At 44.1% G+C, this 24,470-nt stretch overlaps 1 protein-coding gene across 1 annotated transcript; it reads right to left on the minus strand.

The window, feature by feature from the left end:
• Positions 1-4,016: 4,016 nt before the first annotated feature.
• Positions 4,017-14,062, minus strand: LOC117048046. Its single transcript, XM_033151425.1, has 3 exons — positions 13,930-14,062; positions 12,138-12,268; positions 4,017-4,550 (listed from the first exon to the last, which is right to left on the minus strand). Exons 1-3 carry the CDS (start codon positions 14,060-14,062, stop codon positions 4,017-4,019), a joined length of 798 nt encoding a protein of 265 aa, XP_033007316.1.
• Between the last annotated feature and the right edge of the window lie 10,408 nt (positions 14,063-24,470).

Below are 24,470 nucleotides of genomic sequence, written 5' to 3' on the forward strand. Positions count from 1 at the left end.
ACTACAGCACCGACCTGGGAAAGCCATGGGTCACGCAGACGCGCTTAGCCGCTTGCCACTGCCGGAGAGCGGCCCTGACCCTGCTCCTGCCCACCAGATCCTGCGCCTGGAAGACTTACCTGACCAGCCCCTGCATGTGAAGGACATTGCTGCCGCAACCGCGAAGGACAGACTATTGGCCCGTGTCTCGGACTGGGTGGGGAGGGGGTGGCCCGGGAAGCCGGGTCCAGAATTTTCATGTTACACAGCCCGCAAAGACGAGCTGTCTACTCACCGAGGATGCGTGTTATGGGGTAGCCGTGTTATAGTCCCCACCCCGTTAAGAAAAAAAGTCTTAGAAGGGCTGCATGTGTCTCACCCGGGAATTGTCCGGATGAAGGCATTGGCCCGTAGCTATGTGTGGTGGCCAGGCATAGATGCGGAGATAGAGGGTTGGGTGAAACGTTGCGAGCCCTGCCAGGTCTCCCGGCCGGATCCACCCAAGGCTCCAGTACAGTCCTGGGAGTCCACACAGTCCCCATGGTCCCGGGTGCACGTGGACTTCGCGGGGCCTTTTCAGGGCCAACTCTTCCTAATAGTGGTCGACTCTCAGTCCAAGTGGCTAGAGGTGGTGCCTACCTCAACCGTGTCCACGAGAGCAACTATAAAGCGCTTAGGAAGCTATTTGCAACACATGGCTTGCCAGACACACTGGTGAGTGATAATGGGACTGCTTTTACTTCGGCGGAATTCAAAGAATTTGTAACAAAGAATGGAATCCGCCACATTCGTTCCGCTCCTTTTCACCCAGCCACTAATGGCCAAGCTGAACGCATGGTCCGTACTACCAAAGACGCACTGAGGCGCATAGTGCATGGTGACTGGACTCTCCGGTTAGCGGAGTTCTTATTGGCCCAACACACCACTCCAAGCGCAGTGACCGGCCGGAGCCCAGCGGAGTTGCTTATGGGAAGGAGGCTCACTACCCTCCTTGATCGTATGCACCCCGACCGGGCTCTTGAGCAACGGCCATCGACTGTGGTGCGGGGGCTCCTAGAGGGTTCTTCCCTGGGACACTGTGTACGTCCGGAACTATGGGCCCGGACAGGGTTGGGTCCCAGGTACCATTGCCCGCTGTACAGGTCCGGTCTCCTACGAGGTAGGGCTGGAGGGGGTCTGGTTTGGAAGAGACACCTTGACCAGATCAGAACCAGGACACCTCCAAACAGGGAACTTCAAGCGGAACCAGAGTACAGAGAAATGGGTACTTTGGGAGAATATGTGCCCAGGCCAGGGTGGGAACCAGATGGGTTGCCGGTGACCGAGTTACCCCAGCAAGGTGACTTCAGGCCGGAGTCCTCAATGGTGCCATTGGCCATTACCCCTTCAGAGCTGGCCTCCCCACTTAGACCGCAGGTACCGGAGGAACCTCCTGGGTCACCCATTCGGGCACAGGAACCACGACGGTCCCAGCGGGAGCGGAAAAGGCCAGCACACTTTGATGACTATGTTTGTTCCTTTTGTTAGGAAGTTGGGGGGAGGAGTGTTATGTATTGGGTTTAACACGTTATGATTCTAACCAATCGCAGAGCGTAGGTGGATGAAAGTTCTAATGGCAAGCTCTGTCAACTGTCAACTGCCAACTGGTAGTTCTTCTTGTTGGGCTTTCAGAGTGTGTTCTTGTTTTAATATGGAAGTGAGCTGTTGAATAAACGAAGTTATATTGGGCTTCTGACTGTTCCTGAATATTTAATAGTTCCTGGGCCAGCACACTACCAAACAGACAACAGCCTGTCCTTTGGCAAGAATACAGCACTCAGTTCTCCCAGCCATCTCTTGTCCCTGGAGGGCTTATTCTTGGACCTTTATTTTTGTTCACTAATCAAAACAAACAAACAAAAACTGATGTGGACCCCCCTGATTGCTCAGGAAGTTGTGAGGGAAGTTGTAAGTTACAGGACATCCCTTCTTTGACATGCCCCAGGGATCGTTCTCTCAGTGGCTGCGATTGGGAGTAGAGCTGCAGAACCAGAATGATCATCTACTACGGTACAGATAAATGTCAGGAATAATGCTGAGGACTGCAAAGAGAGGTTCGCCGAGCACCAAACACAATTCCTCCGGCCACTATTGTCCCCAAAGGGCTTATTCCTGGAACATGGAAACAGCTTTTAGATAAGAATAGAGACAACAGTATCCAGGGGCGTCAACTATAGGGGCAGAAGGGGCTTTCCCCCCCTTTATTATTATTATTATTCCACATTCTCTACCCCTGGCCTACACAACCAGCCTAGACCCCATCCCTCTGCCTTTGAAGTCAGTAACGCAGTGAAACTCATTGCTGATGTCTCTGCAGAATCTGGAAATAAGACGGGGGGGGGGGGAAATGTCATTGCCACGCTGCTTAAAGATTTTGTACATAATAATACAAGGTCATTCACTGAATGTGCTGTTTTATTTCCCTCCCTGACCACGCAATTATGTTTTTCCAGTACACAGCCACTGGAACAAACGGCAGGGTCTTTATGTCGAAATGAGTTCTGTGACCCTGCATTGAAAGTGGTGTTTACATGCAAGGTTTGTAGAATTGACTTGTGCAGGCCTTCTTGACATGGAGCTGACCCCTAAAGCTGACAGCAGACCATTTGATGTGCTTGCAATTTGTTTGGAATGGTCATTGATTTTTACTCTAGCATTTAACATCTGTCAAGTTGTTATCTCTAAGCAAACCCGCTAAAGGCAGTCCAGAGCACAGAGGACAGGAATGAGATAAGGGTAAGTCATCTTACTTTCTATGGAACAACTTTGCTGATTTGGTATAAATGGTGTTCTCTGGGCTTTTTAACAAAATTGAGAAAATCAGCACTTTTCATATTGGTAATCTCACCCTTCCTCCAAGGAGCTTGTGGGGACAACGGTGACATTTTATCTTCACAATACTGGGCTCATTCGCACAAAGCGCTAAGCCATGGTTTGTTTAACAAGCCATGAGTTTTCCTATCAACCATTAAAAAGAAACCCGCAGCTTAATTTCTCAAATGGTTTTTTTTTTTTTTTGTCTTCTAACTGCTCTTGTGTTGTACCTTTGTAATTTCATGGGGTGGGATGATCAAACAAACTACCGGTATGGTTAAGGAAGAGTACTGGCTTTACATGTAACACAAAGTCATAGTTAAGACAAACCAAGGTTCATAAGACAGAAGCAAACTTTGCCTTGAACAAACCATAGTTAAGCTCTTCAATAGGATTCATACATAACTAAGATGTGATTTAACAGACCCTAGTTTAATAAACCACGGCTTAGCATTATGTGTAAACTAGGTTACTGAGAGGTTGATTTTACAAATACATTTCTGAAGGCCAACTGGAGATCTTCATACTTCAAACCAAGCTCTTCTCTGATCCAAGTTGATTATACTCTGCCCACAACTCATGTTCAGTTCTTGGTAATCACAGTGACAGATGATCTTGGATTTATGATTGTATTGAAAACCGAAATAAACATTTTAAAAAACCCAACAACCCCAAGTTCTGCTAGCTAGTGAGTTCTGTCTGGTTTGAGGAAGACCATTTCAGACATGCCGAAAGGAGCTTCTCACAACAGGTCCAAATAAAAGGCTAGAATGTCTGGATATATTCTTAGCCAAGGTCAACAGGAAAATTAAGGAGCAAAAGCCAGAGAAAACATATCCCATGCATTGCATTACTTTAAGAATTTGTTTGACATAAAACCAAGGGATGGAATCAAGTGGAACAGGTAAAAGAAAGAGCAGAGGAACAAGTTTTGATGCTGTAAGAATACTTACCTGAACTACTAGTTGCCTTTTATGAGTGGGAAGTATCTTAATTCCAGTCCAGAAATGTAATGCGTCTAGGTTTAAACAAATATGAAAACAAATATGAAAAGCATTCTGATTAATAGATCCATTAGTAAATCCATTAGTAGAGGAGAACTGTTGTTGTTGTTATTATAATTGTTTTACTATTAGGCTGATTGTCAGCATGCTAGTTTCTGCTATGTTTTTATTATGTTTCTATCATTGGTGTTTTGTAATGTGTCTATTTTTTAATTTTAATTTGTTTGGCTTTTCAAAAATATTTATTGGTGCAAATGCATGCCACTCAGAATCTGAGCTTCTGGAAAAAAACCACTTGTTCTTGCCTGTCTTGTATCTCTCCTCAAATTTCGCTTTGGCCTCCCGCCGTGCTTTACGTTTCAGCGCAGGGTCCCTAAAGACATCCTTGTTGACAACGGTCTTGTGTAGGGGAATATCAACGGAGTACCTGGTAGGCATCAAGTGGTTGTAATTGTAGACCTTCACCAAGGACTTGATCTTGGAACGCTTGGCAATCTTCTTCTTGCCCATGCTTGCTGTCACTTTGCGTGGGTAGCGATCGATGCCAGCCACCAGAACGTGGCTGTAGGGGCGGTCAGAGGTGCCGTCATCAATATTCTTAACAATAACAGCTTTGCGTCCGGAGTAACGCCCAGCAAGGACAAGGACGACTTTCCCTTCATAAACTTGCCCATTTGGAGCTGCGGCAGCGATGGCACCCACACAGGAAGAGGACTAATATGTCTATTGTTGTACATCGCCCTGAGATCTTCGATAAAGGGCAGTATATAAATTGAAATAATAATAATAATAATAATAATAATAATAATAATAATAATAATACTTGCTTTCCTTGCTCAAAGACGAGGAGCCTGTGGTCCTTCAGTTGTGATTGGACTCCAACTTCCATAATCCTTGCCCACTGGTCACATTGGCTGGGGAAGATGGGGGTTGGAAATCAACAACATCTGGAAGACCACATCCCTGTCTTAGCCCAACCCATAAAGCAGGCATGTCCAAAGTCTGTTTTGGGGGCCTAATTCGGCCCCCCCCCCGGCCATTTTTATCCGCCCCTGTGGCAGTTTATTTATTGTGGTCAAATCCTGAAGGAAGCTCAACAAGTTAAATCCTTTAAAAAAAGCCCAACAACTTTGGGGTAAAATTGTACAAAAAGTTTGGGCAGATGTAAGGACGTTCAGTGGTTGCTCATGAGTGAAACGCCAAACGCAGAACTTCTAAAAAACTAAGTTCTTTATTGTGCAAACTATATACAGTGGAGCAAAAGTTCAAACGTCCATCTCATCCCTCCGCAGAGTCCAGGAATGACCCCTTCTGGTTCTTTGTCCAGCAAAAGAGGCGCGGGATTCTGAACCCCCCCTCCCCCTACCACGTCCTTCCTGCCTGCGACCTCGGAGCGTGGGAACTGACCCCGTTCCCCGCTTTCCCCATGGCGTTTGGGCTCTGCAATCCTTTCAGAGCCCCTGCACCGCCTTCCTGTCTCTAACTCCCCCTCCCCACTGGAGGAATGGTCGCTTCCGGTGGAGGAGGGGGAGAACGAATTGGTAAATAGCGGAGGTTGTTCTCTATACTGCAGCCGCTCCTGCGACCCTACCAGCTGCGGGGAGGGGGGTTTCCTGACAGCACCCCTGCCCTAAAGCATCCCCAGTGTAGAAACCATATAGTGGATATGTGATTGTAATCAGGTGAGAAATTAACAGAGTTAGAATGGGCCAGCATATGCAAACTAGTCCCACCCCCACCCCCTTTGGCCTAGAAAGTCTTTCTCAGCTGAACATATGAACCTGGCTTATAATACATCTGGAGGGCATCACATTGACTACCGATCTACACAACGCTGGCAACAATGGCTGGCCAAGGTTTCAACAAGAATAAAAGAGTCTTTCCCAGCCCTGTCTGGAGATGCCAAGAAGTCTTCAGCATTTACTGAAGAGATGGAAGAGAAGCTTTGGGGATTGCCACCATCTGTCTGCCATCACAGGAAACCATTGTCCAGGAATTGGTCAGCAAAAGGGCATTGGGGCGGGATTTCGCCGAATCGGCAAAATTCCGATAAAAGCCGGACATATGGCAAGTAGGGCGAGTTTTTGGGTTTTTTAAATGCATTTAAAATCCAATATGGCAACACTGCTATAAGGGCTTCTGCAAACCATCTTGCCCTGAGAGGAATGAGAAGAAGCGGTAACAGCTGCTTCTAAATAAATAAGCTTTCCTTTCCATTTTATTGTAACTTTTAAAAAAATGATGCTTATTGTTTTAATAATATTATCTAAACCACTTTCTGAGGTTGGGGTATTATTATGGGTGGAGTATTATTATTATTATTATTATTATTATTATTATTATTTCATAAAATGGAGTCTCTCCTTCACTAGTTATGTCCCATGTGACCAACATTAGCCAATCGCATGAGAACTACTAGAGAACTCTCTAGCATTCAGTTACCAACCAATCGAATTTAAGTACATGGTAATACCTACAAGCATTTACCATTTCAGTGAATTAAATCACTGTATTTAACAGACACAAGGTTCTCTAACTTGTTCTTAACTGAACAAGAGCCCTTGTGGATCACATGGCTCTCGGTCACATGGTCACTTGGACAGTTTTAAAATTCAGTCAGTTGTTAGGAATGCTTTCAATGTTGCTTTGCCACATCTCTGACAGACTTCAATTAAGAGGTAATTTAATTTGAATGTTTAAGTTCACTTGGTTTCATGATGCCTACCGATATATTGTTTATCTGCGTATTCCATGTTATACTTCGCATCTTCCAGCCTTGATATTTTAGACTCATCAGTACATTGCAAGGCAATCCATTTCCATGCATTGCAAGTGACACAACACAAGAAACAATCGCTTTATTCAGCTTCTAAGCAGGCAGGTAGAAAGGTTGGATCAGGCATAGGCAAACTTGGCCCTCCAGATGTTTTGGGAGTATAGCATCTAGATGAAGGGAAGTAATAGTACCACTGTATTCCGCTCTGGTCAGACCTCACCTGGAATACTGTGTCCAGTTCTGGGCACCACAGTTCAAGAAGGATACTGACAAGCTGGAACGTGTCCAGAGGAGGGCAACCAAAATGGTCAAAGGCCTGGAAACAATGCCTTATGAGGAACGGCTTAGGGAGCTGGGTATGTTTAGCCTGGAGAAGAGAAGGTTAAGGGGTAATATGATAGCCAAGTTCAAATATATAAAAGGATGTCATATAGAGGAGGGAGAAAGGTTGTTTTCTGCTGCTCCAGAGAAGCGGACACGGAGCAATGGATTCAAACTACAAGAAAGAAGATTCCACCTAAACATTAGGAAGAACTTCCTGACAGTAAGAGCTGTTCGACAGTGGAATTTGCTGCCAAGGAGTGTGGTGGAGTCTCCTTCTTTGGAGGTCTTTAGGCAGAGGCTTGACAGCCATCTGTCAGGAATGTTTTGATGGTGTTTCCTGCTTGGCAGGGGTTGGACTGGATGGCCCTTGTGGTCTCTTCCAACTCTATGATTCTATGGGACTACAACTCCCATCATCCCTAGCTAACAGGACCGTGGTCATGGATGATGGGAATTGTAGTCCCAAAACATCCGGAGGGCCGAATTTGCCTATGCCTGGGTTAGATGCTAAATGCCAAGAATAGAAAGCCTTCCTGAAGTCGTGAGTTCAGGAGCGTCCAGTGAGGAGGGGCAGTGAGCACCAATGTCACTGTTGCTTACCGGGAGTGAGAGGGGCAAGGCACTGGGAGGTCAGCACAGGGCCAGTCTGGTGATCCTGTCAATGCATCCTCCCCATGCCAACCTCCCCACTATCCTGTCCCCTTCCTCCTGACAGCATAGGCATATATCAACTGGGGAAGCTTTCCATGACATAGCGTTAGACATAACCGCCTACCAATTGCTTCAGATCCAGCAATTGCTATTGGAGCCAGCAATTACGATCAGGTTGAAAAGTTGGTAATGCTAGATGTGGTGCCACTCTTAATTATTCTGCACACAGTTTAAAAAGGTTGGTCTTTTCACTTGAGCTTCACTACTGTACTAGCTTAAGCCAGCCTCTTCAACGCTAATCAGTAACTCCTAATTTACAAGCTAATCAACTTGCCTGCTGTCACAAGTGGCATAATTACACAGTAATTATCACTTCAGGTTCCAAGCAGGCAGGTAAAATAGATCAATTTTTATAGGCTGGAAAGGGGAACCCAAAAACTAACAGTGAATGGGGGGGGGGGTAAGTTCAGGCAGGGATCTGACTTTAGAAAATGCATCTCTAATCATGATGGGCGTTAAAAGAAAGTTATCCTAAAAATGTCTGGGTCACTTGGCAGCACAGAACTTCCAATACTAACAAATGTATTATGGCATTAGTTTCCATGGATGAAATATTGACAAGATGCACAGCTTTAATTGGACTGTTCCACTGTTATATAAAAGCAACAGTGAAGGCAAGGAAAAGTTTTTATATACATTTTAAGCCACAGATATTAGAATCATAGCGCTAACTCAATATGCACTCTCTGGCAACTTTTGTAACCAAAACTCATTCTTCCCCATCATTCTCCCCCTTTTGTATTCCAAAGCGGACAGCTGGAAAACCTGCATGGGATGCCAAATGTGTGTGACCTACATTAGTAGCTGGGACAAATCTTAGATATCAGCTTTTGACTTAGATTTCCTTTGAGAGTGCTATGTCCAGGATAATGAGGAAAACAGATGCACTGCTTTCCTGCTTTGTGGCATTTAAAAGCTTTGTTAATCTGTCGCGCACAACTTTTTTGAACACACACCCAAAGGGGCTCATTTCCATGCCAGCACATTAATTGTTTGCAAGTTTTTGTTTTTTTTTAAAAAAATAAACATATTTCTACTTTCCCCAGCAGCATTAAATAAGGCATCTCCAATCAGCCACATCACTTTCAGGCTATAAATATATTACTGGCTGGTTCATTTACATTTTGATGACATCAGCTTGCGCTCAGGGAATCAGTTTATAAGCTTTTTACTCAGTGGGTTCTGTTCTTGTTCTCTCTCCTCTTTTAACATGGATTATAATCAAATCCTTTCAGAGCATATGTTACACTAAATATATCAAGGCAATGGACATACATATTTTTTTTTTGTTGAGCAAGAGATTAGCTTCCTTTCATAGGTAGAGATTAAAGTGACACCATTCATTTTGCTGAAGGTATTTAATGATGGAGGAGCATTTTTATTTTATTTTATTTTAAAAGATGATTTAACTCACCCAGCTGCATGACTGATGGACCTACCATTAGGCAGGGCAAAGGACTGCCTCAGGTCACAGTTTGATTTTGTTGTGCAAATATAGCTGCAATTTTAGTTTAATATAATTTAATATTACTTTTTTTGCCAAAAAGAGAGAAGTGCTTGTGGGGTTTCATGCCTCAACTGCCAAAATAATTTACCAGCCTTGGTATACGATGCACTTTGACCTGCTGGGGGGAAACAATTTGCTGCTGTGCTTCAGGCAACCAAATGTCTTCAGCCAATCCCATACAAACCTTTATTTTCTTATTTATTTAACAGGGTTTATATATCACTTAATAATCAAAACCTCTAAGCCGTTCATATAAAATATACACTAATGATACTGATGAAATCAGGTGTCAAAAAGCAAGCTGACCTTAAAATACAAATGAACTCAGTGGTTTTAAAAAAGGCATTATAAAGCAAAGTTACATATTGATATGTCAATTTGCATGTCTGGGTGTTGTTGTTCAGTCGTGTCGACTCATCGTGACGAAAACAATATGTACAGTGAAGATGGCTGCCTAATATCCATGAGAAAAGCATTATGAGGCATTTGTAGCAGCTGCAACAGCCTGGACGGAGACATTACAGCACTTTTCCTCCAGCTGGATAATTTGAAGTAGCCCACCTGCAAGATTGGCCAATGGCAGCAGGTGGGCCAGAGGCAGGCTCACTTTGGGGGACGGACCGGTCGGGTCCAACAAGGACTTCACTCAGGTCCTCTCCCTGGGGATCCTGGAGGTGGTGCTTCTGTCTGTCCAGTTGTGTGGGGACGGGTAGGGCCTAGCACTTCTTGAGTTGGCAATCCTCGGGAGGTGGCACCTATTTGATGTACGTCATAGGGCCTCCTCAACATTGGTTTGACCCCTGGGCCTGTTGACATCAGTTGTAACCCAATGCCTTTGCCAAACTTCTTGCACTGTAACCAATAAGGTTGTGGCTGAATCTGAACCATGCAATGTAATCATGAGTGGTCTTTTGGTCAGCGCTAACCTGCAGGGAGATTGGCACACAGCAAACCTTAGAAGGCGCCTGCTTCTTGGGAGAAAAGAAGACGCCTGCTTCTTGGGAGAAAAGCAATGACAAACCTAGACAGCAGCTTAAAAAGCAAAGACATCACCTTGCTGACAAAGGTCCGTATAGTTAAAGCTATGGTTTTCCCAGTAGTAATGTATGGAAGTAAGAGCTGGACCATAAAGAAGGCTGATCGCCAAAGAATTGATGATGCTTTTGAATTATGGTGCTGGAGGAGACTCTTGAGAGTCCCATGGCCTGAAAGAAGATCAAACCTATCCATTCTTAAAGAAATCAGCCCTGAGTGCTCACTAGAAGGACAGATCCTGAAGAGAAGACTCCATAGAAAAGACCCTGATGTTGGGAAAGATGGAGGGCATAAGGAGAAGGGGATGGCAGAGGATGAGATGGTTGGACAGTGTTCTCGAAGCTACTAACATGAGTTTGGCCAAACTGCGAGAGGCAGTGAAGGATAGGCGTGCCTGGCGTGCTCTGGTCCATGGGGTCACGAAGAGTCGGACACGACTGAACGACTGAACAACAACAAACCTTGGTCACCCATATAAATATTAAGACCGTCAAAATGTTATAGTAGGCTGTGTACTGCAATGGTACAACAGTACCACACATACCTGAAGGGTCATTGAAGACTAGTGTATATCATTGCTCAGGGCTATTTCACCTAAAATAAGTTGACAGAGTACGTGCACTGCGATTTACTAGGGCCTATTTAGAATGGAAACAGGCAGGGTTACATTGTACATTAGTTGTGCAGCTAGAGCTGGACTTTGGGGGCCAAGGTTCAGGGCCCTATAGTCCAGAGGGCCCCCAAACAACCACCCAAAGGGTAGCAGATGTTGGAGATAGGGCAAACAGCCCCATTGTCGATTGAGTCTGGTCCATTAGGGCTAATGGTAGCTGCTCTGCCAAACTCCACCTGCTGTCAGCTAAGCTTCCTGCTTTCTTTGAGGGCACATATCTAGTACATTGACAGTGCATACTCTTGAGTTGCTAATATAGGTATTTTCAATCATGAAAAATAGTATTAAATCATGAAAAAAAATGGCGCTACTTGCATAAGCAAGAATTAAGGTTTAGCTCATGCTTGTGGCTGCATTTAGTATGGTTAGTAGGTTTGAGCGGAGCACTGATTTTACCCTGAATAATGCAGATGGTAAAGAAACCGCTGAATCAAAGCCACAACCTTTTTCAAGTAGCGTCTGAAAAATTCCATTATTTGTGCAGAGTGCTATTTTTTATATATAAAAAAAAAAATCGCCGAGTTCTGAATACACGTTGCATTCCTAATCCTGATCAAGCAATGCATTATAAAGACTGCTTTCAATAGGGAAAGAAATATGTAAACATGTCTATTGTAGCAGCTGCAGAGGATTAAAACCTTCTGATTTATTATATATTATGCAAGTTTCTCATGGGAAACCTTTAAAAAGGGAGGTGCTACTCACAAGCTGCTATTCAGCAACATGTCAACCCTTCTTCATTAAGATGAAATGCACGATGGCCGTAGGTGAGAGCAGAGAAATATTGCAAGACTCTAATTGTAAAGATAAGCTGATGAAGCTGATTAGGATGTACACTAGGTCTTACTTGATGCAAGATCAATTAGTGGCAACTACAGTTACCATATTTAGAAAGATGAAGCTACAGCCTTCACAGGCCACAGAGCTTTAAAATACTGTAGCAGAACCATGTAGAGTACTGGTGAAGGGACAAAGTATAGAAGATACAGGAAGGTGACTAGACCCTTGGCTAGAGCAGAGTTGGAAATGTCAGACTGCTGTATGGAAAAGCACATTAATCTGACCTTTAGAGCGCTTGTAAGTAAACCATGTGGTCTGTTTCTATGCTGGGGGGGGGAGAGGGGAACTTTGAAAGGAACTTAGAAGGGCATATTTTAAAGGTCTAGCAGCCTATATTTCCACCCGTGCCAGCATACTTAATGGGTCTTTCCCCCCACCCCCAAGAAAAACTTAAAAGCTCTCTGCCTTACTTACTGGGCTCTAGGAGGTTCTCACCTTGAGATCTTGCAAGAACCTCCCAGAGCTCGGTAAGCAAGGCAGGGAGCTGAAATTCTTCATCATTCTACTGACAACCAATGCAAGTTCACAAAATTGTCCCATATGGGTTCCTGCTTTCCAGGTTTTGACTAGGACAAAATGAACAAGTGACATATTAAGCCAATTTAAGTTACTCAGCTGTTCTGCAGGATTATATGTGATGTAGACTAGGGAGGCAGTCAAAGACTCTCTCACCCCCAAGACTCTAGTTACTAATCCTGTTCCTAAAATACAGTATATTAAGGATGTTGGCATTACTTACATATTTCGTATGGCTATTTTAAACCCCCAAAAAGCTAATTTACATTTCAAGCAGAGTAATGAAATAATGCATACTGCAAGTTAGATGCATATTTCATAGACATTAATCTTCATAATTAAAACAAGACGGGAATAACAACTTACCAATAGGATCAATTTGACACGTGAAGCACAAGCATTTATCATGAAATTAGGCACACTGCTAGTTAAGAACTGTTCTGCAAACCCAAGTGACAAATTCACTAATTATATACTATGACACAGGAGAAGTTGCACGCAGTTTTTACACAGGGATCAGATACTCTTCAAGCTAGTAAACAAATACTGTTGAAGTCATTCAGCCATTGCTGGATCCTGAGGTTAGCTAAAATCAGCAAACGGGCTGCCCTAGATAGCCATCCAGAACAAGGCGATGCATAAAACACTCTCTAAAGCAACCCTTTTAAGGTTCATTTTTCTTGAAGCATTTGGATTCTGAGCTGCAATATGATAGTAATAATATAACATTAACAGCATGGGGAATGAGCTCAGGTTGCCTTCTTGGAAAACCAAGTCATTTAGGAGATATGTTTGAGGCACTTGTCTTGTTTCAGGAGTTTAGCTGTTTGAGGTGACGGGGTGAGAACAAGCTAACTGGCTTCACTGGCTTCAGTGTGGACATTTCCTTGAGGCCGTTTCCGGTCTCTAACTCATAGCTGTCAACCCTCCCTGCTGTTCCCCATTGCTATATACATAGCCGTCAACCCTCCCTGCTGTTTCCCAATGCTATAATAAGGGAATTTCCCGCAAAAAAGGGGAAAGGTAGAACATAGCATATCAACTATATATCGACACCTTAAAACAAGCTGCCAGATTCCTGATAACTCCCATGTGTGTTGGAAGGAACACACCACGTTATCTTCTGAAATGTTTGTGCTGTGATTCGCATCAGTTTCATGTTGAGTTGAACGTTTGTTCTTAAGCCAAATGCAAGGGTGCTCACTTGGTTTCTCTTATCGTCCCAATGTTATCTCTGCGAGTCAAAACAGGGTGAAATATTGTCCCATGTGGTCACCTTATCCCTTCCTATTAGCTATCGGTTTCGAAAATCATCCGAATTAAAGAGCTATCAAGGGCAGTCATAAAGAGTGCCAGTCATGAGCATTAGCAGATGATGGATGTGGCGGTGGTAGGATTTGCCTGACCTAGCTGTGGAGTTTCTGCTACTTACTGGAAGGAAGTTTGGGATGGGTGAGGTAGCAGGGAGGTCAGTGTTGTGCAAGCACATCAGCAGAGCCCATATGGTGTTCCTGCCAGCAGCACCAACTCTGCAGCAGGGAGGTCAGGTAAGTATCACTTCTCTATCCCATCATCCACTGGTTAGAAAGAGACTTGAGTGGGATGGTTTTTTTCATTGTTATTAAGACAGCTACTTTGAGACTGTTTCATACATGCAATTCTAGGGTGGCCCAGATTAGTTTCAAGCCTCTTTTACTGGTGTGACCAATACCAGCAAGGTAGCCATGTTCAATCTGTTTCAGCAAATGCAAGAGAAGTGCCTTGTCTTGTGGCACCGTAGAGACCAATCGATTAATTGATTGTCTTGAAAAAGACGAGTGTCGGACTTCCGGCGGCGACGCCATCGCCGGGTGGTCGAAGGCTGCTTCGGGTCCGAAGCGCCTTGTCCATCCCGGGGGTTAGGAGCCGCGCTACCGCAGCGCGCGGCTCCGGTTGGGGTGCGGGAAGAGCGTCCCGCACCCTGGGCTCCCCGGCTGTGCCCGCGGAGGCTCCGAACCCTTCCCCTGCCCCCCTGTAAAGGGGGAGTGGGGGTGAAGGGACAACGGAGCCGGGCTTACGGGGATATGCCCCAACCGGGATGCAAATGCGGCGGCAAAGCCCGCGGTGAGCGTCTATGTTCTACCTGTGAAGAATGGAGCTAAAGGAACCCGGTGGTCGTGAGTAAATAATCTTGGCAGAAATCGTTTTTTGGAACGATCCGGGGGGAAGGAGAAAGGCAGCCTGCCTCCCTCCCTTCGAGCCTAAGAAATTAACCAATTTGAGGGATTGCTGCCACAGAACTGGTTATAAAGTATTTAAAATCGATACATGAGACTGGCAAACTTTTTTCTTGGGAAGCTAACTAGCGGAAAATATCTCTATTTAAAGTTGCGGTGTTTGCGCTCCAGCTTAGGAAAATGGCGACGAACAAAGAGACAGGAGAAGAAATATGATACCCATCCTCCTCCTCTGCCAGTATGCTGGGTTTCGTCCTTGAACTGGTATTGAACTCTGGACTAACAGATGAACAAAGGCTCACTGCCTTGAAGGTGGAACTAATTTACAGAAAAGTCAAAGTCTTGTGTGGGGGTCTGAAATGGAACCAACTGCCCACAGAGGAGGCTAACAAAACTTTTGACACTTTGGAAGAAAATCTTGTCAAAGAGCTGAGAGGATGGATGGAAAGATGGGAAGAATGAATGAGCTACTTCGGAGAAGAAATTCGCTTGTTGGGGGTGGCAGCCCCAAGGCGATGTCAAGATTTGCTATATCCAGTCCCGAGGTGTGAGCTCGGGGGCCAGGGACAGAGAATCAAGGTATTTACAAGAAGAAAAGGAATGCTACAAAGAACCGGAGAAGCTGAGAGAGGGAGAGTTGGACACCTCGGAGCTCGTGGCAAGGAGAGCTTTGGACTATGCCTGGATCTGTGGACGTTTGGAGAGGGAAGCGGCATGGAAGTTCAGTGCTGATGCCATCAGGAGAAGAAGAATGGACAGGGGGTGTGGGGTGAAGTATTAAGCAAAATCTAAAGTAATCTGTTATGGTACTTTGAAATGGGAGGGTGAACACTGTCAACAATAGTTTGTTTTATTATCTGTTGGAACATGAAAAGAGATATTTCAAGTTTTTATGTTATTAGCAGCAGTTCAAAGGACAGAAGAGATAGATTTGATGAGGATGATCTGTGAGGATTTATGAGGATGTAGTAAATAAAGTCGATTTAAGTGGTTTAAGTTTATAGATTAAGACGATTAAGATTAAGATGAAGATTAAGATGAATGTTTTTCTTTATATATAATTAAGTTTAATTTTTTAAATGAAGAGGTTAAAAAGTAGATTATGGATATAAACTCGAAGGTGAAAAGGCAGGGGAAGTCAACTGTCAAGATTGGAAAAAGAATTTTTTTTTTGAGATGTCTAATTAAGAAGGAAAATCATGGCAATTTTTGTATTAGATGTGTAATTGTATTTGTTTTGTATGTGTATAAATGTAGGTGTGGTTAAGGTTGTATGTGGTTATAAGCAAAATGTCAATAAATTCTTATAAAAAAAAAAAGAAAAGACGAGTGTCACTTGTAGATTGTCACTTTTTTTGCAGGTGAGATTCAATAGAACAACAGCAGATTAAAAATGGATTTGGCACTCTTGTACAACAAACCTGCATCCAGAATTAGCTGGTGGGCTTTTTGCAGTAAGTGACAGGAAGGTGCACTGGAAAGTGTGGAATAACAATGGCTTGTCTAGAAGCGGTCTAAGCCACAATACATTTGGTGGTTGCTTTTCTGGCGTTGTAAGTTTTGGGTAGTATTCAACTACATTTTTGTGCTAGTGAAAAAGAAGCCTCCCCACCCTCTCTCCCCTTTGTCATTTTCACATACATACAATGCCAGTAATCCTCACTATGCAAAACTTTGGAATTAAAATCCCAAAATTCAGAGTATGGGAGGGTGCTCCTGCAATCAGTCCTGAGTTTATTTTTGTATGTGTGTGTGGTGATCTTGTAGATGCTTGTTGAGATGGTGGTCACCAAGTATGAATGTGGAACAGGAATGTTTTGTGAAAACTGTACTTGTGTAGTGAGGTTCAAAGAGGTTTGGGGAGAGGTTTGGAAAAGAGATCCTACTCTCCAGTAGCAGAGTTAAGCCCAATGTCAATTACTTGAAGCACATTCAGACGTGGTTAGATTTACATCCACCCTCATCCACCTTTAAACAAATGTTCCCCACAAAAACTTAGGCTAGAATAAATTATAGGCACTTAGCTTTGCAAATAAGTGAAGGTTTTACTCACAGCGTTTCCAGAAGTTAAAGCAAATAAGTCTCCATCCATGGGCAGTAAAATAAATAAGAAAAAGTTTCCAATAACTTAAAAATGAAAATGAATTGATTACAAAAAAGGATCATGCAATGTTTAGGTTAGCAAAGATGCAGGCTATAAAATCTCATTTTAAAGAGATTCTTCATTCACAAGCAGCATTTGCTGAGTTGGGAGCCAAGCCACATTTCTCCTTCTTCACTGGTTCCAGGAAGCATGAAGAGAACAAAACTGAGAGGGACGAAACGAAGGTTAACCCTTTCATGCATGCAAGTGTGAGTCAGTAACTGGGTACATTTATATGTTAGTGAATGCAGTAGGGTCCAATGCCTTTATAATGCATACTTTTATCAAGAGCTATAGCCTGCAGTTCTGCTGTGAAAGAGCACATAAATGTCGCCTGTATGGGCTATTTTTAGGGTAGGAAAATGTGTGGATAGAGAGATTTGGCCAGATTGTCAGCAGCTGTATTCAGTTATGAAAGATACAGATCTCTTATAAGGAATGATTTTATCATTTAATTATTTATGTGTGGGCAGTTAAGAAGTGACCCTGATTTATGCTGAAATCCTACGAAAAATGTTAAAATGAATATTATTTTTAGAGGTTTTAGATTGAACTCATCATTTTTGTAGCTTGCCTGTTTTTGCTAGCAGCATCTTAAGCTCCCCCCCTGCCATGCCTCTTCTATAGATTCCTCCCTTCCCAAACTTGTTTTGGCTTAAAAAAAACAAAACAAAAACGGCATTGGGATGCTGTTATATGCATTGCACATAACTTGTAGTTAGCCTCATAAAGGAAAAGTGGATTTTTATTAAATTACCTTTATGGCGTTCTGGCATCTCTGGATATTTGGACTTTTCCTGGCAGACAAAAGTAGCATGGATCAAATGAAAAAATGTTTCCTATCACGTGAACCAAATGACTACAGGCTGCAAAACCAACTTTGGAGCTATGGCTGAAGTTGGAAAATTATTAACACAAAAACTAAATATTTTAGATAAGTACAAATGATACGTAAAATCTTGGACAGCATACTGATCCGTTTTAGCATTTACTTTCCTAATAGAGAAATGCACCCACACACCAGTTCTTATGCAGTCTATGAATCAAATGGAAAAATAAGCTAACTGACCTTTGGCTGAACATATACATTTGATGTATGAACTAAACAGCAGGACACTTTTTTGCTCACTTTCCAGATTTTTCTCCTCACTTTCCCACATCCAGATATAATTTGTAAATCTTTTACAGCCTTTTTATCTTATAGCTACATTCCTCTCCAAGACCTTTGTCCAAGCCTTTTGTAAATCCTGTTTTCCCAGTTGGTTTGCAATAACAGCTTTATTCTGTAAGAATCCTCAATGATTCCCAAATCCCCACCGTGCTGCAATATAAGACGGATGTTTGAACTTTGTAACTAGAAAAGAACTTAGATCCCAGAAATTGAAAAGGTATGTTTGGAAAATTCAGAAGTTCCACACAATATTTATTTCGATCCTTTATCCCAAGCATAGGCAAACTCGGCCCTCAAGATGAGTTGGGAGTACAACTCCCATGATCCCTAGCTAGCAGGACCAGTTGTCAGGGATGATGGGAATTGTAGTTCCAAAACATCTGGAGGGCTGAGTTTGCCTATGCCTGCTTTATCCCTAGTAGGTTGTATGCCAGTCATATGAAAGAGGGTACAAATGACAGCCCAAGTAACATAGTGGATCAGAGCTGAAGTCTCCATTGTGACTATGATGCACAGTGAAAAGCCACCAGAAAGCACTGTCTCATTTTAACCTTTCCCCCATAAATTGCTTTAAGAACACTCTCCTGAGCACGGGCTCTTAGTTTGCATATGCATTTCACACTAAACAAAAAACTAGGGTGTGGTATCTTTGCATGCCACCCCAATCTCCGAGCAGTGCGAAACTCCAGGGTTTCCAGGGTTTGTGTTTCCTTTTCAAAATGAGGCACAGTCGAGAGTGTGGTGTCTTCAGGATTTATGGTTTAGTTACGCATATATATACAACCTGAACATACGATGGAGGGGTTCACAGCATCAACACCCCAAAAGGGTATTTTTTTCTCCCATAGCAGCAGCCTGTGATTGAAACAGAAATCAAACATTGCTCTCTGATCCTTTGCTTGAGCTGCTTTTATTCCAGCTTCTCACTCGCATAACAGTAAACTCTGCCCTTCAACTCCTGCTTTGTCCTACTCGTGATCTAGAGAGAGGAGGAGCCCCACCCATTTTGCCATCTGGTACAGAGCCCCCTTTCCTTGGTGCTCTTAATGGCCCGTTTGCCAGTCGATCACCTCTACCTGATTTATATTTTGACACTTTCTAGGATTATAGGGATTAGAAGCACCCACAAGTCCATAACAGTATTATCCTGTCTGCCAGTGGAGACTAAAGAAAAGGAGCAACAGTTTAGTAACAGCACACATACTTAACTCCGTCCCAAGTTGTCTTTGGACACCAGCACTTTTCTAGGGAAATCCCTCTGAAGCGTCTTGACATAACCACAGAGGGGAAACTATTTAATTTTGCCGAAGTGATTACTGTTTGGGATTTAGGGCACTCCAAATCAGTTGCCTGAGGTAGTTCCCTAACTCTACCTAATAGAGAGGCAATCTCCTCTGTTTCTTCCTTGCCAGGTGTTTTTCTTTAACACACACACACCTGCAAATATGCTTGTTTGCATTCATGTTTTTGTATGTATGTGTAAAGTAAGTTGCATTGTTCCTAAAAAATATCTGCATGAAGCATCCTTTTGTTTGATCATTTCTTAAGAATATTGTTAGAAATGCCACATGTAACTGAACTACAGTTGCAAACACACACAGAGAGACAGAGACAGAGAGAGAGAGATTGGGAAAGGTTAAGTACACAGTTGGAACAGGATCCTGCTCCTTTTTAAGCTAGTAGCAAAATCCCCACTGCTTTTTATGGGTCATAATTTCAGCCCTGGATGACCAGAAGCGAAGGACAAGAAACAAGGTAGTTTTAAACTGCCATGGAGCTGACATTGCATTGCTCCAAAATACGGCACAATAATAATATTAAAAAGCTACACACATTTTACCTGGGAGCAAAACTCAACTGAACACAATATAACTTCCTTTTGAGTAAACTGGCATAGGATTGCTCTGCTGAAGCCATTTTTTTTTAAAAAAATCCCATATTTTGCCCCTCAGTTAGCAGCTACAACGGTATTTGAGCATTACCTGTACAGTAAATGGAAATTACTGGTGTTAAGCAACCAACCGAAGAAGAAGAAAGAAGAAGAAGAAGAAGAAGAAGAAGAACCTGCCACAATCTTTCAGCACCACCTTTTGCCTCGTGGACAATTTGCTGAGAGATTCTTAGCTCCTCGAATGTGGTAAATTCAATCTGAGTACATAAAGTGTGGTTTGTTTATGTGTCCTGATGGAGGGAGTTTATTTATGGGGCTTATTTATGAAAAAAAAATAGTTTGAGGAGGAGATTACTGGGTCCTTCTGAAGCAGTTCAGTGAATCACCTAGTGAACTATTGCCCTCAGTCTATGGCTAGTCTCTTCAGCCACCCATCTACCCCGCTATTTTTCTTCTTCTTCTCCTCGTTTGCCTCTTCGGTGTCTGCTCCAGAGTGTGCTAGGATCGCAGGAGAAATCGCAATCTCGCAGCCAGGGCAAGTTGTGAGGAACGAGGTCTTAATATCTGACACAAAATCTGACCAAATAAGTGGGGCTATTTCCCTCCGGATCCTGTTCGGAGGGCGGGGGGGGGGAGAGGGGGAGAGAGACGTGTTTTAGGCTGTGTGCCTCGTCTGTGAGAAACTCCTCGCTATATGTTATTTCCCCCCTGGAATGCCTCATCGAGAAAATATGCTGGCTATGTCCCTTTGGCTTGTCATGATCTCTCTTTCGCTCTCTCTTTTTCTCCACCTCTCTCTCTCTCTCTCTCTCTCTCACACACACACACACACACACACACACTCCTCCTCCTCAATTCCAGGCAGAAGCTAGCGACGCACGAGAACGCAGAAAGAAGCCAAGGTTCTGCGTTTCGGCGCGCAAAAGCGAGGAAACGCTAGTGGCGGCTGCTGCGGGGAACCGTAAAGTCATTTGGTAGTTGGAGGAGGAGAAAGAAGGAGAGCCCTTCTCTTTCCTGTGCATTTGCTTTTAAAAAAGAGGGGAGCGTAGAAAGAAAGAGAAAGAGAGAGGAGAGGAGGAGAGAGAAATTGTGTGAGAGAAGGGGAGTGTCTCCGCGGGGGGAGCATTTGGGCGCGCGCGCAAGGAAAGACCGCCAGGGAAGTTGGCTCGACGTGGAGACCCCGCTTGGAGCGGAGAAAGGATCCCGCTTCCCTGCCAAGCGACGAGTTCTGTGAGGGGGGAGCCAGAGGCGAGGAAGGGAGGAGAAGGCGCCCGCTTCCACCTCGGCAGCTGCACGCCCAACTAGCAGCCTTTCCCTTTTAGAGAAGCCTTCCCTGGCCGGACCTCGACGCCTCAGGCGACAACAGTCTCAGTCTGTGAGGTAAGGCACCCGGCGCGTCTCTCTCGCGCGCCTCTCCGGGGCTCAATGGCGCCTCGACTTGGGGAATGCGTTTGGCTCCCCACACAAACGGGGAGCAGCGGGGTGGGGATTGCCGTCTTATCGTTAATGGTTGGAAGGATCCAGAGCCCCCCCCCAAAAAAAAAAGTGTCCCCTCCCCAGCCAGCCCTACCTTTCCAGGGCGGGAATATTTAGGAAGGCGATTTTGTGACACTGTGTGGGGAACCAAATGTGGTTCTTCTGGTGCTGTAGGGTCAGTTAGGGAACTCGGTTTCTCTTTCTCTCTCCTGCACCCCGCAATCAAATGTAGTGTTACTCTTCTGCCTTCATCCCGGAGAAACGAAAATAGAACTGCAGCTTTAGGGAAGTGTACGATGAAAGGAGCCCGCCCGTGCCATTGTCCAATCTAAACAGCTTCGGGGATCTGATCCTGGCAGCACTCCTTCCACAAGCGCTCCCCTTGGATTCCAGCAGAGGGGGGCGTCAGAAGCCCAGGATCGGGTCCTTTGTTATGAGCTGCTAGCTAGACGGGAGCTGCCGACCCATGTTTTGTTTTTGAGGCTCGTCTTACAGTACATAGTACAGTACTGATGCAATCCAAGGCTCTCTGCAAGAGGGAATGTTATGTATGATGAGTCACATATAAACCACATTCCCCCAGGCTCCCTCCCACCTTCCCTGTCTCCCATACCCCCCACCCCCCTGCTAAAAGTCTCTAAGGGATATCGGTATTAAAAGTTGGATGGCTTTGTTGAAATATTAATTCTGAATGACTGGACCAGCGCTGTGAAACTAAGAAGCGACAGTACTGGCTGCCCCTGGGGGAAAAATGAAACAAAATGTGCTGAGACAGCAGCACTGCTCATTTCTTCAAGAAAGGATGCATGGCATTTTCTGGAGGAACTGCCCCCAAATGTGGCTGTAGAAATGTGCTGAGATTCAACGGGCAGATGCAAAGGTGAGTGATCTGTAACAGCTGTTTGCATCTGTCATTTTATTTTATTTTTTAACTGCTGTTTCAGTCAGCGCTTCGCTGTTCACATTCAGTGTCTTCCCTTGCAGAGCACAAAAAATCGCCGTTGCTATTTTCAGATCTTTTTGTGTCTACTGCCAGCTGGCAGCAACAGGATTAGTTTTGTTCCATATCATCACAGTGGTTTTCTTTTTCTGCACAACTGTAAATGCTGGTTCTTTCCTTGGTGAGGTAGAGCAGGAAAGAGATTTTGGTTGCCAGTGTGCAGCTACCCACATTTAAAGATAGCAAATAGGCAACAACCCATTCCTTGCATTCCTGCTCATGCAAAAACCTTTGTACCATTTGCAATCCGAAGTTCTACCCATCCATTAGAATATGTGAATGAATATATGTGAGCGATTATAAACTATATATGAGTGCTGATAAAATGCAGGGTATGTATTATCTGTTCTTAAAAGAAAAAAAAAGCCTGCACTGAAATTCTGCATCAAGAAAAGCTGAATTCTGCAACTTGCATAAAATTAAGGAAAACTGAATAGTTCTGTTTCTGATTGTCCAGAGAGGTGCTGCTGTAAAGTCTTTCGGAATACAACTTTGTGGGAAGAGACAGACCCACAAAGAGAAAATACAAGCCTACAGCTTGATGCCTGCCCTTGTGGTCCATGACAAAGAGCCACATCTAGGGGGGGGGGAGAATTAAGTGAGCCTTACAGGCTCATCCACAAATAACCACCCCAGCAGAGTAATTTGAAAGTCTGCTGGGAAAGATGCAAAAAGGTAGGGGAGCTGTAGGAGAAACTGACTATCTTCACTGGCTTCTCCCTTGAGAAACCAGATCCCTCAACAAACTAGTGCATCTTGCCTGACCTTTCAAAGGAGCTGGCCTTTCCTTCTTGACTGACCTCTGTTGGAGCAGTGGCCCTGCCCAGCAAAGTCAGCACAACTTATTTCAAAGTCAGCCATCCTCAGGTCTTGCGGAAATCATTCAGTGACGGTGCCTGAATAGTGGGTTGGAAAATGTAAGGCAGACAAAGGGCAAAACCCACCCTGTGAGTGAAAAGGGGGAGAAGAATTCTTGCCTGCATCCCTACCCATGACGCTTTCCTACCTTGGCCTAAGGAAACATGGAGTCACTTAGTCTCAGCCCTCTCAGATGGTCACTGAGGTCTTTCCCCCATGACCACTGGGAATCCCAACTCCGGATTTCTAACTTTTGCTATTTCATCAAGCTTTGCCCACCTACTTTCAAGACCATGCTATTTTCTAGAAAAGAGGTTCTGGAAGTCATCGTAAACACCTCCCTCGTTCTCTTAGAAGGCAATGGTGCCCACCCGAGAGGTGCCAGAACACAGTTTTTCTGAGTTCCGGCTGGAAAAAAAAAAGCTCGCTTCAAGACTATGTTTGAAACTTTAAAATAATTAAACCTGATCTGTTCCATGGGGTCATGAAGAGTCAGACACGACTGAACAACAACAAACCTGATCCGCCCCCACCCAACATACTTCAATGGTCTTTCATTTCTCCCTTTCTCTTAATACCAGAACTCTGAGTGATCCAGAGAAACCAATTGGCAGAAAGATTCAAGGCAGACAAAAGAAAGTACTTCTTCACAGAGAACCAATCGAATTAGCTAGCACAAGTTGAGGTAGTGGCCAGTAGCTTAGATGGCTTGGAACAGGAAAGTAGGCAAATTTATTATTCTATAAATAGTTACTAGATAGGATGACTTAAATGCAGTTGACAGATTTCAGAGGGGGTTTGATTCTGAGTACCAGTTGCTAGGAGCAACATCAAGAGAACATAAGAAGAGTCTTCTTGCCACTGTAGAAAACAGGATACTGGAGCGGAAGGACCCTTGGTGAGATCTGATGAAGCTCTTCTCATGTTCCTACACCTTTGTGCAGAATGGTAGAATAAACAGCCTTGAGAATAGGTACAAAATGCAGATAATAAGAGGAGGTGTCAGGATGACCTCCCAAAGAAATGATATTGAAATTCATTTTTAAGGCATGGGCCCCATCTAGCAAACATGTTTCACTCTGGTGTAAAAGAATGGGATACAACTTTTGGAAAGGTGAGCGGGTTGGTGAAATCTCAAAAGCCAGAGAAGTTCTGAGCTGGGCTTCCAGAGATCAGGGACAAGGCTTTAGTGGGCACCTGAGGAGGTGGGAATTCTCCAGCCCACGCCTTGTTTAAGGCTACTTTTGTCTGGGGTGCCAAATGATATTATTATTATTATTACTACTGCTGCTATAAGTCACTCGGTTAAGTAGCTTAGTGACAGAAAGCTTTCATAAGCACAATGTCTGCATCAATTGCGGGTTTAAAATGTAGCTTGCTAATTGGGGTGTAATTGCAGCTGTTCCTGTAAGAGGGAGTTTGGTGCTGATGGAAACGGAACGGTAAAGAGTCTGTGTGCATTCAGCAAGCTGTTTAGCAGCACAAACCTATGCATGT

This window comes from Lacerta agilis, chromosome 1 (assembly GCF_009819535.1).
Source record: "Lacerta agilis isolate rLacAgi1 chromosome 1, rLacAgi1.pri, whole genome shotgun sequence".
NCBI classification, from domain to species: domain Eukaryota; kingdom Metazoa; phylum Chordata; class Lepidosauria; order Squamata; family Lacertidae; genus Lacerta; species Lacerta agilis.